Source organism: Lontra canadensis, unplaced genomic scaffold (assembly GCF_010015895.1).
Source record: "Lontra canadensis isolate GAN:19392208 unplaced genomic scaffold, GSC_riverotter_1.0 scaffold105, whole genome shotgun sequence".
NCBI lineage: Eukaryota > Metazoa > Chordata > Mammalia > Carnivora > Mustelidae > Lontra > Lontra canadensis.
The window spans coordinates 1,469,403-1,483,367 of record NW_022631099.1 but is presented as its reverse complement, the minus strand read 5'-3'; the positions used below and the strand labels follow the sequence as shown (position 1 = coordinate 1,483,367).

The 13,965-nt window shown below is 51.7% G+C and overlaps 1 protein-coding gene across 2 annotated transcripts; it reads left to right on the top strand.

The window, feature by feature from the left end:
- The first annotated feature begins 1,472 nt into the window (after window positions 1-1,472).
- On the top strand, window positions 1,473-12,715 carry CD40 (CD40 molecule). 2 transcript variants are annotated; one of them, XM_032838560.1, is made up of 9 exons: window positions 1,473-1,603; window positions 4,864-4,939; window positions 5,271-5,396; window positions 5,857-6,003; window positions 6,332-6,425; window positions 9,404-9,465; window positions 11,357-11,455; window positions 11,566-11,594; window positions 12,137-12,715. In XM_032838560.1, the coding sequence occupies exons 1-9, from the start codon at window positions 1,553-1,555 to the stop codon at window positions 12,296-12,298; spliced, it is 846 nt and encodes a 281-aa protein (XP_032694451.1). In that variant the 5' UTR covers window positions 1,473-1,552; the 3' UTR covers window positions 12,299-12,715. The 2 variants fall into 2 exon arrangements, with proteins under 2 accessions (XP_032694451.1, XP_032694452.1); XM_032838561.1 differs by having other exon boundaries at window positions 1,474-1,603; window positions 11,357-11,443.
- Window positions 12,716-13,965: the final 1,250 nt, after the last annotated feature.

Here is a 13,965-nt window from a genome sequence, read left to right as displayed (position 1 = left end):
GTCATGAGAAGGAGTTTGGACCATCCTGAGGATGGGGAGCCTAAGGAGGTTTTTCTTTTTTTCTTTTTTTAAAAGATTTTTTTAAAAGATTTTATTTATTTATTTGACAGGCAGAGACCACAAGTAGGCAGAGAGGCAGAGAGAGAGGGGGAAGCAGGCTCCCTCCTGAGCAGAGAGCCCGACGCGGGGCTCGATCCCACCCTGGGATCATGACCTGAGCCGAAGGCAGAGGCTTTAACCCACTGAGCCACCCAGGCGCCCCCCAAAGAGGTTTTTCAACAGGGAAGTGTCCTGACCGGATCAGATCTGGGGTTTGCAAGGAAAACTGGAACAGGATGAATAATTGGGGAGGGGGTTGTTGGGTGTTTCGTGGCCCATAGTAGGGGCTCAACAGGTACCTAGTGAATGACTGAGGCCAGCCCAGGTGAGAGATGATGGGGTTCTGAATTAGTGGCAGGTGTTGGAAAAGAGGGTGCCCTTTTTAGCAGAAGCCAGGAAGGTGGGGTTAGCAGTCTCTTCCTCTCCCATCTTCCCTGATCTATGCAGCCTGGCCTTTTGGGCTGGCCCAGAAATGCAAAACTTGTTGGGCCATCACCCTAACAGCCCTCTAGTTCAAGCTCCTCAGGTTCCATCCGGGACAACCAAGGTTCAACGGAACAGGAACGCAACCCATCCGAGGCGGAGCCTAGAACAGAATTCAGGTGTTCCATGATGCTGACTAGGGAGCGTTAACGTTGGTTGAAGAATGGCTTGGAGGGCCAGAACCCGGGAAATGTAGGCACAAGCATGCGGGGGTTTCTGCAGTCCCCTGAGATACTCGTGGGGATCCCCGCTCCCCGAAAGGCTGATGTTCTACTCTAATTGCCTGTCTCCAGCCGCAGGACGGGAACGCGGGGACGCATGGATGCACGGATGGATGGCTGGGGAGGCTGGGACGCTGCGCCCACTCGAGGGAATTTCCTCTGAAAGAGAGCGAAACTTTAAACTGGAAAACTCTTTTCCTTGAAACGCCACCCAAACCCTCTTCTTCCCCACACCCTAGCTGCGGCCTTCCCGCTTTCAGGGATGGGGGGAACTTCCTCAGGCCTCTCCATCCGCGGTGGGGACACTTTCGGTTCTGCCGGAATTCCCGGAGGCTGCCGGGGAGAACATTTGGGGGTGGTGTCCCTGGGGCATCTTCGCAGCACGTGGGGATCTCTCTTCTCTCCTTTAGCTCTCCGGGAAGACTGCTAGCTCCCTGCGCCCTTCAGCTTGGCATCTGAGCCCCAGGGGCGAGGAGAGGAGGCCGGCCATGCTGTTCCTGGGACCACGCGTCCTTCCCCGCGCCAAAAGCGCGTCCCTAAACTCCGGGGAGAATTAGACTCCTAGGAATGTCCAGGGGAAATCCCGGTGCGAGAAGTCCTCAGGAGCTCCGCCCCCCCAACGAAGCTGACCGCGATTGGTCCCCGAAGACCCCGCCCATTTCCTGGGAGGGGCGGGGGGCACGGGCTAGAGGAGTTACTAGGGGCCCAGTGCCCGCGCCCCTACTCCGCCGCCTGGCATTCACCTCGCCATGATTCTTCTGCCTCTGCGCTGTGTCTTCTGGGGCTCCTTGTTGACCGCCGTGAGTTGAATTTCTGCTCCGACCCGACGAGGGACAGGAGAGGGGGGAAGGGGAAGAGAAGCAATATTTCGGGGAAGGGACCTTCCTAGCTGATTTTGGGAGGACAGACAGGTGGGTAGAGAAGCCGGGGAAGGTACCCCGGGGTCCTGGCTGTACGAGGTAGGCTGCCTCTGTCTTCTTCCAGGTTGGGGTCCCAGGTAGTCCACAGAGGAGCTGTAGTGGGGGCACTGCAAAAAACGTGCACCTATGGTGTAGATGGGGATGGGATTTGGGGAGCCTCAAGCCTTTATTTGGTCAAAAGGCTGCAGTCTAGTTTTGTTGCTTCAGAGGCTGGCTGCACAGAGACTGGCGAAGGGTTTCAGAAGCCAGAAGGGAGGCTGGGCAAGGGAAGAGGCGGGTCTGGTCGGTTTCCTGTCCCTTTTCCATTGTGGACAGATGCCAGCCTCTGTGAGGGGTTATCATATCCTGGCCACCTGGGGCTGTCTTCTTGTGGGAATAAGGGTGGGTGCAGAGGGCCAGGTACTGCTCTGAGAAGGCAAGGAGCTTTTCATTCTCCCATGCCTACCCCCAATCCTGGGTGATCCAGCCTAGGAGGCATACCCAAGGTTGTGTCTCTACCTCCCGAATTTAAGATGATAGAGGAGACTTTTGCCGGGGGAGATGCGTTGCGTAGTTCATGGGACCCAAGAAGGGGTTAGGAGACCAGCAGGGGTTTCTCCAGGCACCAGGAAGTCTCAGTTTATGCCCAACCAAGCATGTCTCCGGGATTTTCAGAAGCCCACACTTGACTCACTTTTTGTTTAAATCTATTTTGGTAGTTCCTCATTCTGGAGGCTGGGAATCCCCCGAGTACCTGACCCTCTCATCCCAAACCCTCCGGCCTCCCCCTACTTTCAAGGGCTGTAGTTTCTGGCATGAAGTCTGAGTAGGAAAGACCCATGGAGGGTTTGGGGAGTCAGCAGCAGGGGAAGAGAGTCAGTGGGGAAGCTGCTTTGGTTCCAGAACTTTCATTTTCATTCTCAGCAATGGTTCTTAGGGAGAAAAGATGCAGGAAGAAGGTGGAGCTGGAGAGAGGAGGAGGAGGAGGAGGAGGTCGTAGGAGGTTACTGGAGGAAGAGCCAGGCGAGGTAGTGTGACGGGTGATCTGGGCTTCTCAAGAACATACTGCCAGTTCGGGCTCCAGGTAGAGACTGGGTGGTGACAAAAATATCAGGGGCTACTTGTAAGAGCTTCCCATGTGTCAGGCTCTGAGCAAAATCCTTTATAGGCATTCATGGTCGGAATTTTTTCAACTCCCCCATTACACAGTTAAGCAAACTGAGGCTCAGAGAGAGAAAATAACTTGCCAGAGTTCTCATAGCTAGGTGGAACCTGGATATAAATCTACATCTGCCTGATTCCAGAGCCACCTTCTCCGAGCCTTGGTCCTGAGCTGCTTTGTGTCAGAAGGACTGGGGCTATGGAGTGGGAGCTGGAGATTGACAAACTCTCAGAGAAGGAGCTGTATTTCTCATGGGTTTGAAAATGACAAAGGATATGCGCAGCTCTGGGAGTCTGGTGGGAAGGTCCGTCCACAGGGTTGCAGGGAGAACATTCACAGGATGTGGTAGTGGAATCAACAGACCTGTATATTTCCTTCCCCATTTGGAACAAGAAGCTTCTCTGCAAGTAATCTTCTCACCCAAGCTGAATGAGAGCCACCAATTAGGCAGAATCCAGGGTGTTCGTCATCCCAGCAGATATCCATATACGTGTGATAATTAAAACTGTCATTGAAATGAGCCCTACTATGTGCTAGCTACTATGCCGGACTGTCTATGGATATTCATTCTGATTTTCACAACCTTATCTGTGGAGCAGGCGCTACTCCCATTTTAGAGATGTGGAAACTGAGGCTAAGAGAAACCAAACTAGTAAGTGTTACAAAGGCAAGATTGGAGCCTTATCGGTTTGACTCTCAAGCCTGTGCTCTTTTCACTGGCTCTTCCTGAAGTGTGGCATGATTTTAGGGAACACACAGATATAGAACTAAACAACAGAAATTCACTTTACACTTCTATTAAAATCCTCTCTCTCTCTCTCTCTTTTTTTTTTTTTTTGTAGGAGGAACTCTGGAGCTAGAATATAGTTAAAACCTCTCCAGCACTTGCTACTCGTCCTTTTTTTTTTTTTAAGATTTTATTTATTTATTTGCCAGACAGAGAGCACAAGTAGCAGAGAGGCAGGCAGAGAGAGAGTGCGAGAGGAGGAAGGAGGCTCCCTGCTGAGCAGAGAGCCAAATGCAGGGCACTGTCCCAGGATTCCGGGATCATGACCTGAGGCGAAGGCAGAGGCTTTAACCCACTGAGCCACCCAGGTGCCCCTCTAATACTCCTTTAAAAAAAAAAAAACAAACAAAACCCAAACCAAGGGCAGACCTGGAGAGGAGGGGCTCTGCTGGGTTTTTAATAACATTGTTGCATTTCTGTTGAATTTATTTTTAGGGTTACCGTTTATTTATGAGAAGTGATACTGGCTCTTCTCTCATGTCAATGATATAAAGTTTACATTTAAACCCGATGTATTTAAATTAATGAGAAGTAATTCATAGCATGGGTGGTACTTGGATGGAGTAAAAATAGCACAGGCAAGACCCAACTTGATGGAGAGGGGGCAGTATTGAGACCTGAGCTCTCACAGATTCTTTGCGTGACCCTGAGCAAGTGCCCCACCTCTCTGGTCCTTAGTCTAGTCACCTGTAAAGCAAAAGCATTGGATTGGAATCCTTCCAGCTTCACAGTCCTGGCATTTCATGAGGAAGGGATTGGATCAGCAGATGATGAGTGTTTGGAGAGGAGAAAAGGGTGGGGAGCAGATGAAGAGAAGGCCAAGTGCTAAATATAGCTCCAGCCAGAACCAGGACCAGTAGAAGCCAGCTAGCTTCATGACTCCAGAGGAGGTACTGGAGTCCTCCCGTGTTTCTGGGTCTTTGGGAAGAGGAACAACTCAGGAGTCGAGCCAAAAGGCGGATCTGCTTGGTTCAGGGAATATTGTGATGTTCCAGTGCAATCACTTTGTGAAATGCCAGATGGATCCTCTGGGTCCTTTTATAATCACATCAGTTGGCAGTTTAGTTAAAAACAAACACACCAAGTAATACGCAGGCTCCATTTTTCTGCTCCAGACTTCAGTTCTAACCTCTGTCCTGGCTGATTTCCACCTCTCTGCCAGCTGGAGCAGAGATTGCAAGATCCCCGCCAATCAGCCCATTCTGTTTTTAGGTCCACCCAGAATACACTGCATGCAGAGAAAAGCAATACCCAGTAAACACCCAGTGCTGTAATTTGTGTCCTCCAGGTGAGCCGCCAACCCCCTGGCCCCGTAGTGGGACCCTTCCTGGTTCGCTGGCAGACACAGACTCCATGTGTCAACTGTCCACTCCAGTCTTAAATGACCACTGGAGATTTTTCCCATCCCTGCCCTGCTGTCAGAATGTTCTGGGTTCCCTCTCTGTCTATCCAGCCCTAGGGTTCCTATCTTTCCTGTGGCCCCCACCAGACTATGAAGTCTGGAAGGGTCCAAGACAGTCATCTTCAAGCCCCCCACCCCACCCCAGCCTGCTCAGTTTTGGGTAAGTGTCTGACTCATTGAGCTGGCTGGAACCATCTCATTTCCCAATGTTTTCCAGGACAGAAACTGCTGAGCGACTGCACACAGACCATCGACACAGAATGCACTCATTGCAAAGAAGGCGAATTCCTAGGCACTTGGAACTCAGAGAGACACTGTCACCAGCACAAATACTGCGACCCCAGTGCGTGGGCTGCTGGGGAAGGGGTGCTCTCGAGTTAGGCTGACAGTCTAGCTCATTCCTGACAATGGAGCCCTTACTTTTTTTCATAGCCAGAGTCTGCTCTGATTGGCTGCAGTCTGGGGTGTCCGGGTTGTTAAATAATTTGATACTTATCCCTACTTGGAAGATGGTTTAAGAAAATAAAGGCAGGGGTGCCTGGGTGGCTCAGTTGGTTGGGCGACTGCCTTCGGCTCAGGTCATGATCCTGGAGTCCCAGGATCGAATCCCACATTGGGCTCCCTGCCCGGCAGGGAGTCTGCTTCTCTCACTGACTCTCCTCTCATGCTCTCTCTCTCTCTAATAAATAAATAAGAAAAATATTTTAAAAAAAGAAAAGAAAAGAAAAGCGGGACTTGTGAGGAGCAGATCGCCCGAGCACAGCTGGTAAGGTGTCTCTATCCCTCCTGCCATCTCTGTTCAGACCTAGGGCTCCGGGTCCAGAGAGAGGGCACCTCAGAAACAGACACCACTTGCACGTGCCATGAAGGTCTCCACTGTACCAGCGAGGCCTGTGAAAGCTGCACCGCGCACAGCCTGTGCCCCCCTGGCCTGGGAGTCAAGCAGATCGGTATGTGGCCTGTCTGGGAGTCTGCTCTGCAGGCAGGAGATGGGAGCTGAGGCTCCAGGTGAGGGATTGGGCACTGGGCACTCAGTCTTGATCCCCCTGCCTTGGGATCTCTGCTTGGTGAGCAGAAAACACAATGTCTCTCATCCTACCTCCAGCCCTGGGCATCTACCTGGGGTGGATGGTGGGAGGAGGCTTTTACCGGGGCAGCTCTGGGCTGGGGGACAGCCCTTGACACAGGCAGTTTGTCCTGCCTTGCCATTCCACCAGTTCCTTTGCGAGCCGGACAGGTGGTCCACTGTGATGACGAATGCCGCCTCCTCCCTTCCAGCTACAGAGGTTTCTGATACCGTCTGCGATCCCTGCCCTGTCGGCTTCTTCTCCAATGTGTCATCTGCTTTGGAAAAGTGTCACCCTTGGACAAGGTACAAGGATCCATCCCTTGTGTTTCCAGCCCTATGAGGGGCGTGGGACCACTTCCATTCTCTCTGGCTACCTGTCCTTTGGCCCCTGCTCCCCATGTTCACACACTTTTGCAGTTAGAGAATTCTAGAACGTCCTCGTGGCTGACCAAAAGGTCACTTCTCAGCATTTTTTGGCCCTCTGTCTCGGTGGTAACAGACGCTGCTGATCTCTCAGTCTTCATGAAACTTGCTTCTTAGGGGCACCATGACACCTCTCTTGCTTTCCTTCTACCCCTCCTACCTGGTTTCCTTGGCCTTTGTTCTAGGCTCTACTCCCCAATCACTTTGCCTGCCTCGCCTGAGCATCTCATCTGTGTCCATGGTTCCCAAACCACATCTCCTGTCCAGATCTGTCTCCTGGGTCCCAGACAGTCATATGCCATCACTGGGGGTCCAGCTCCCTGCAGGTGACCCACAGGTGCCAAATAGGCTCACTTGTCTGCCCTTTTATCCTCTGGGAAGATACTCCCATGGGTCTGGGTACTTGTCCCACGGTCCCTCCAAAATCAGTCACCAGGTCCTGTTTCGGGATTCCTTCTTCTTACCTTCATGGTCATCACTGTGGTCTGTACAGTGCCTTTACTCCCCACCGGCCTCCCTGCCTCTGCTCTCTCCCGCCCACCCTCTTGCCACAGTGAGCTTTCTGCAGTGAATTATATAAAACGCTCCCTATGTAAAACGCTTCATGGCTTCCTGTGCATTTAGGATGAAACCCAGACTCCTTTGCACAGGCCCCAACCTTCAACACGTTGTTGGTTCTCTTGCCTCCAGCTCTCCTGCTTGGAACACCCTTCAACACGTGCCCGATTAATTTTTACATTTAACTTAAAAAAAATGGGTGAGACAAGCTCATGGGACACGAGGCACAAAGAGGCCTAGGATGACCAGTCTCCTTTTACCCTGTTCCTTGGCCACTCAGTCCTCCCTGGAGGTGGCTACTCTTCTGGCGTGTCCTTCCAGAGATTCTATGTGCAAACAAATAAACGCATGCACGTGCAAACACACGTATTTTCCACACAAATACCAGGATTCCTTACAATTCTTTCTCATTTGTTTCCTGTCTGCTTTGCTCCAGGAGACCGCCAGTTCCTTCAGTGTAGAGACTTGGCCTTGGTGTTTTTTTTTTTTTCTTCCAGTGATGCATTCCTTATGCCTACATCAATGCTTGGTGCACAGTAGATGCTCAATAAATCTTTACTGAGAACTGCTGAAGGATAACCGGGGGCAGCTGGGTTAGTGGAATCAGAGCACTGGATCCCAGCCTCAGTGCAGCTTAGAATGGTTGTGACCCCACATAAGTGTATGACCCTTGTCTGAGCCCCAGTGCCCTCATTTAGAAAATGGGAATGACCTTCACTTCACAAGGCATGAGGAAAAGACACGTAGGAGTGTCTTGTAGATGCCCAGGTACCCTTATGTACACGTTTTCTTTGTAGCTTCTCACCTTTTTTCCCCTGCTTTAGGTGTATTTTTCTTGGCGATGTTCTCTTCTGTCCACTCCTCCCAACTCCTCCTAGAGCCATGTCTTTTTTTTTTTTTTTAAAGATTTATTTATTTGACAGACCACAAGTAGGCAGAGAGGCAGACAGAGAGAGGAAGGGAAGCAGGCTTCCTGTCGAGCAGAGAGCCCGACGCGCAGAGAGCCCGATGCGGGGCTCGATCCCAGGACCCTGGGATCACGACCTGAGCCAAAAGCAGAGGCTTTAACACACTGAGCCACCCAGGTGCCCCTAGAGCCACGTCTTCATCATCCCATATCGAGGTGCGTGTGCAGGCCTCCCGGCTGTACTTGTCTGGAATTTCTCCTCCTGTGAGCTCTCTGGCCCCCTGAGTCCCGTCACTGTGTGGTCCTCTGGTTGGATGCTGACGCAGTATTACCAGCTGAATCCGGGTGAAACCTTCATGGCTGATCACCAGTGATCTGCTTCTAAAGCCCAGTTTTCTGTAGTTCCTTCGCACCATCTGGCATGCCCCCCACCGAATCCCTCAAATCACGTTGTCCTGCTTCGGTTTGAAGGTGCTGCTGCTCTAAATTTATATCCTTCATGGGTGCCTGGGTGGCTCAGTGGTTAAACCTCTGCCTTCGGCTCAGGTCATGATCTCAGGGTCCTGGGATCGAGCCCTGCATTGGGCTCTCTGCTCAGCAGGGAGACTGCTTCCCCCTTGCTCTCTGCCTGCCTTTCTGCCTACTTGTGATCTCTCTCTCTCTGTCAAATAAGTAAATAAAATCTTAAAAAAAAAATTTACATCCTTCAAGGCCACTCAGATCTCCTTTCCCTAGGGCAGCCTTTCTGGATGACCCTTAACCCAGAGGTTCTCAACTGAGCAATTTTTCTCCCAGGGGACATCTGGCAATGTCTGGAGACATTTTGGTTGTCACAACTGGAGAGGGGCCGCTACTGGGATCTAGTGGGTGGAGGCCAGGGGTGTTGCTAAGCAGCCTGCGGTGCACAGGAAAGCCCTGCAACAGAGAGCCGTGTGGCCCCAGATGTCAGTAGTGTTGAGTGTGAGAAGCCCTGCCTTAGCCTGAACTCATCGTCCCTCTCGTCCAGCCATTGTGGGCTTGGTCTCCCCTGCTCTGAGTGATTCCCAGTTCACTTCAGCCTATGTGACAAAGCACGGCACTCCATAGAGACTCTCCGATTATTCCTCCTTTAAGATGTGCAACAATTTTTTCTCTGCACTCATGAGTTCCCTAAGAACAGAGTCTGTGTCATTCCCACAATAGCCAGCATCGGAGGGTGCACACAATACATGCTTGGTGAACCTGAACTTGTTGGTTTTGACGGTCTTCCTCTGGGGTTGGAAATCTTATGGTTGGGGAAATTTCATCTCTTTTTCTCTCTCTATGTCTGTGGTGTGTGTGTGTGTGTGTGTGTGTGCGCGCGCGCGCACACACACACACACACACACACGCATGCACGTCTGTCTGTGCACAGCTGCGAGACCAAAGGCCTGATGGAGATTCAGGAGGGGACGAACAAGACGGATGCGGTCTGTGGTGAGTCTTGGAGAATGGGTCCTTGTAGCAGGCTTGGGAGGCGAGGAGCTCAAGGGGAACAGAGGGGCACAGAGACGATGGCGGGGAGGGGGGATGCGGGGAAGAGGGAGAGCAGGTGGTGAGAGGAGGGAGCAGTTTTGGGGTTTTGAGGCATCCCAGCTTTGCCACTTATCCGTGGAGCCTGGGCAAGTCACCTCCCTACTCCGAGCCTCAGTTTCTTCATCTGTGAAATGGGATGATAGCAGCAGCTCCTTTAGTAGCTTGGGGGAAGTGCCTGGCATGGGTTCTCGCGCTTCCGAGGTCTTCCAGCAATGCTCTTCCGCCGCTCTGCGTTTCAACCACCAGCATGGTGGGACCCTGCTCCTCTCAGGGCCTCCGTTTTTGATTTTAGAATGAGGGGGTTGGCCCACAGCACAGATCACAGACTCCGATAACTGCAGGGACCAGGCAGGTCATGTCGAGGAGTTGAAAAGTCACTGCTAAGACAAAGACATTTTCTCTGTTTTTTTCTTAAGACCTGCTTTCCTCTTGGCAGGGCTGGGACTAGAGTGAGGCACTTGCCTTGGACACAGTATTAAAGGGGGTGTGAGAAAAATGCAGTCAACAATATAAATGATACATTCTTTTTAAAAAAATTGATAAAAAAATTGATACATTCTTTTTAAAAAAATCAAAGCTATTATAAGAAAAAAAACCCTTAATGAACAAAATATCAAAATTTACATAAAAATGTGATCCAGTCCTGCCTCACTTGCCTCAGCCTAATCCCAGCCCTGGTTCCAATAAAACTTTATTTAAAAAACAGCCAGCCAGGGAGTGCCTGGGTGGCTCAGTCATTTAAGTGTCTGACTCCTGATTTCGGCTCAAGTCGTGATCTCAGTTTTGGCTTGGGTGGTGAGATCTAGTCCCGTGTCAGACTCCCCACTCAGTGGGGAGTCTGCTTGAGATTCTCTCCATTTCCCTCGGCCCCTCCCCCTACTCGTGTGCACTCTCTCTCTCAAATAAATAAATAAATCTCAGAAAAAGAAAAGAAAAGAAAAGGCAGCCGGCTTATTGGCCATAGTTTGTTGATATAATTTTTAAAACATGACATTGAAATATTATTTTTCTTGATTACTGAGATTTTGGTGTCCCCTTAGATTTTGTCCCAAGGTGAATGATTCACTTGCCTTCCCCTAGTCCCTGCTGTGCATCTCTCATTTTTTCCATTTAGGGTAGAGACTTAGGTCCAAGAAATGCTTTACTTCCCTTCATTCTTCTATAACAAAGACAACCTGCAGACATAAGATGGACCTCCGCACCAGACAGAGGGTGGGGAGGTATGAGGCATGTGGGGAGCCAGAGTAGACAGCTACCACTCCTCAGTTTTGGTAAGGGGTGCCAGGCGGGGCTGCTGGCCCGTCGCGGCTGGATCTTCTAAACTTCTAAGAGAAACCAGATATCCTAATACTCAATATGCCATCTCCCAATTTTAAAAAGTTGGCAAGTATTTCAAGAATTCCTTTTTTTTTTTTTTTTTAATTTGACAGAGAGATAGAGAGAGAGAGAGCGCAAGTAGGCAGAGGCAGAGGGAAAAGCAGGCTTTGCGCCGAGCAAGGAGCCCAGTGCAGGGCTTGATCACAGACCCTGGGATCATGACCTGAGCCGAAGGCAGCCCCTTAACCAACTGACCCACCCGGGTGTCCCTCAAGAATTCTTTTTTAATGTGCTGGTCACACTAAACACATCGGGCCACATTCTCCAGGACCACCTATTTGAATCAGTGGATTTGAGATGAGCTCAGCCATTGAAGGATTTGAGAGTCCTGCAAGGTGCAGCTGCCTTAGGCATGGGGGTTGGGAGGGGGGTTGTCGCTGGTGGGAAGCCGTCACTGAAGTCTTGATTTCTCCAGGTCCCCCACCTCGGATGAGAGCCTTGGTGGTGATCCCCATCACCATGGGGATCCTGCTTGCTGTCCTGTTGGTGTCCGCCTGTGTCAGTGAGTCCCCAGGTGGGGAGGCGATGAGGGAAGGAAGGAGGGAGAAGGTACGGAACTGGCCACCTGTTTCCTTATCTGACTTCACCAACTCCCCATCTCATTTCTCTCCCCCCGCCCCCCAGGAAAGGTGGCCAAGGAGCCAGAGAATAAGGTAGGTCAGCCCTGGGAACCAGCTCAGGGTTTTGGCAAGCTGGAAGGAAAGCCTGACTCAGTGTTGCCTCTGTGGCAGGAAAACTGCTTCAGGGTCTGCCCCTGTGGTGGGTAGGGGAAGGGCCCAGGAGCAGCTGCTGTCACTCCCAGGGCCGGGCTGCAGGGACCTCTTCCCATTCATTCCCCGGCACCAGCAACCTCTGCCGGCTCCAGAGCTCATCTCCCTGGCAGCCCTGGCACCATGGGCAAGATCTGACATTTCCTGGCATTTAATACATGGGGAACCGTGTCTCTGGGGCCTTGGTGCCCCGTCACTGGCCAGGGGCTGGAGGGGGCAGCTCTTTGGATCTGCGGGCTCCCACTCTGGAAGCTTCTTGACACTCCCTGTGTGGCCAGCAGGGGGCAGGAGGTCCCCATTGAATCAGCTCTGACCCTCCCTTTGGGAAAGGGGAAGGGGCTTGTTTTTGGGGGAAGGGGGCTCCTTCTGAGGGAAGGGCTACTCGGAGGTATTGGGGGGTAACCTCACGCCTTGGCTCCCCTAAGGTTATGTGGAAGGACCACAGGGAGGACCCCGTGGAGGACGTGGAGGAATTTCCTGTCCCTCCCCACTCCATTGCTCCGGTGCAGGAGACCTTACACGGGTGCCAGCCGGTGACCCAGGAGGACGGCAAAGAGAGTCGCATCTCTGTGCAGGAGAGAGTATGAGGCAGTGCGCTCCCAGGAGTGTGGCCGCAGGGGAAGACGGGCGCGTGGCTGCAGAGCCTGGAGCTGCGGCTCCAGCTGCTGCGCTGGGCGGCAAGGGGCGGGGCAACCCCTGCGCATCGCTGAGGTGCAGAATCAGAGAACCTTCCACCCCAGCCCTGGAGTCCATTCGGTCTCCCAACTTGCTGTTAAAGATGGAGCTGAAACTTTTTGGCGGCTGTAGAGTAATATCCACCAAACCCTCGAAACCAGCACTTCAGCACCCAGAGATGTACCCTGGTGGTTTCTACGAGCCCAGGAAGACGCGTACGCGAATATCCATTGTGGTGTTGCTTGTGACAGTGGACAGCTAGAAGTCACTTAACTGTCCATCGGCAGGGGACTGGCTAAATAAAATTATAATATATTTATACAACAGGATCTCAAAAACACTGTCGTGAAAAAAAAATCAGGTTGCAGAATGATGGGTATGGAAACATTTTTTTTTTTTTCTTAAAGCACATACCCCGGAACGATAGGATATGTCATCTACAGATACGTGTATAATCATAACATACCAGTGTGTATGTAGATATGACAAGTGTTCTGGAAGGATACACAGAACAAGCACAGCTTCAAGAGCTGCAATGTGTGGGTTGGGGAAGAAGAGTTGGGGAAGGGTTAAACGACGATTTGACTTTTTTCCCCCCAAGAGGAGAGTGAGTTCATATAATGCTTATGTAATTAAAAAAAAAAAGTCATCAAACATGTATAAAGGAAAACGGGGGTGGAAATGCTGGGTGACATGAGCTGTTTAACTTGCTGCCAGCCTCACAGAATTAGGGCACTTTTCTGAGGATAAGAACATCCCCAGGCTGTCGCCCTTCCCGCGGTTTCCATGTGTGCTCACATTTGGCATTGTGTTTGCAAAGCACTCTCCTCATTTTATTCGTGTTCATAAAAAACAGCCTTGCAGGCAGACAGGGTCCAGATCCCTCCCTCTTTAACAGAGGTGAAAGTGGGAGCCCAAAGAGGTGAAGGGATTTGCCTGGGGTCACCCAGCAATTCTCAGTGATGGCACTCGGAGTTCGCCACTCTTGGTCCTGGGCTGCTCCTTCCAGATCTTCCTGCTCTCTGGAGCCTACATCTGTAGCTCCTTCCTAGGGAGGTCCTCAGCCTCCCACTTCCTTCTGACCTCCCAACTGCTACAGGAGCTGCTGCTGCTTGGTCAGATGGTGCCCCTTCCCCCCCCCCGCCCCCCAGCAGTATCTTAGGATAAAAATAAACCATCCTGTTCTCTTTTCCTGCTGTGCCAACTGAGGGGGAGCCTAGCCAGGAGGAACAGCAGATGGAGTGGGAGCAGAGGGGAAGGGAAGGAAGGGGAGGAGAGGGGAGAGCAGGGGAGGAAGGTTGTAGGACAAGGAGAGGGAAAAGCCATACAAAGCCCGGCACAAAGATTCATGGTGAGGGTTCAACCAGGCTGGTTCAACCTACAGAGCTCAACCTATCCCCCCATTGAGAAGCAGCTTTGGATTTCCTTGGTGTATCCTGTAGGCTGGATGGTGGGGGTGGAGAGGGCTTGTCCTGGATGGAGACTGAGGGAGCTGCGAGCCAAGAGAAGGGCACCTGGCTTGGCAAGCTTCCCAGAAGAGCTTTAGGAACCATTCGGATGCACCAGGCAGAGACGTTTG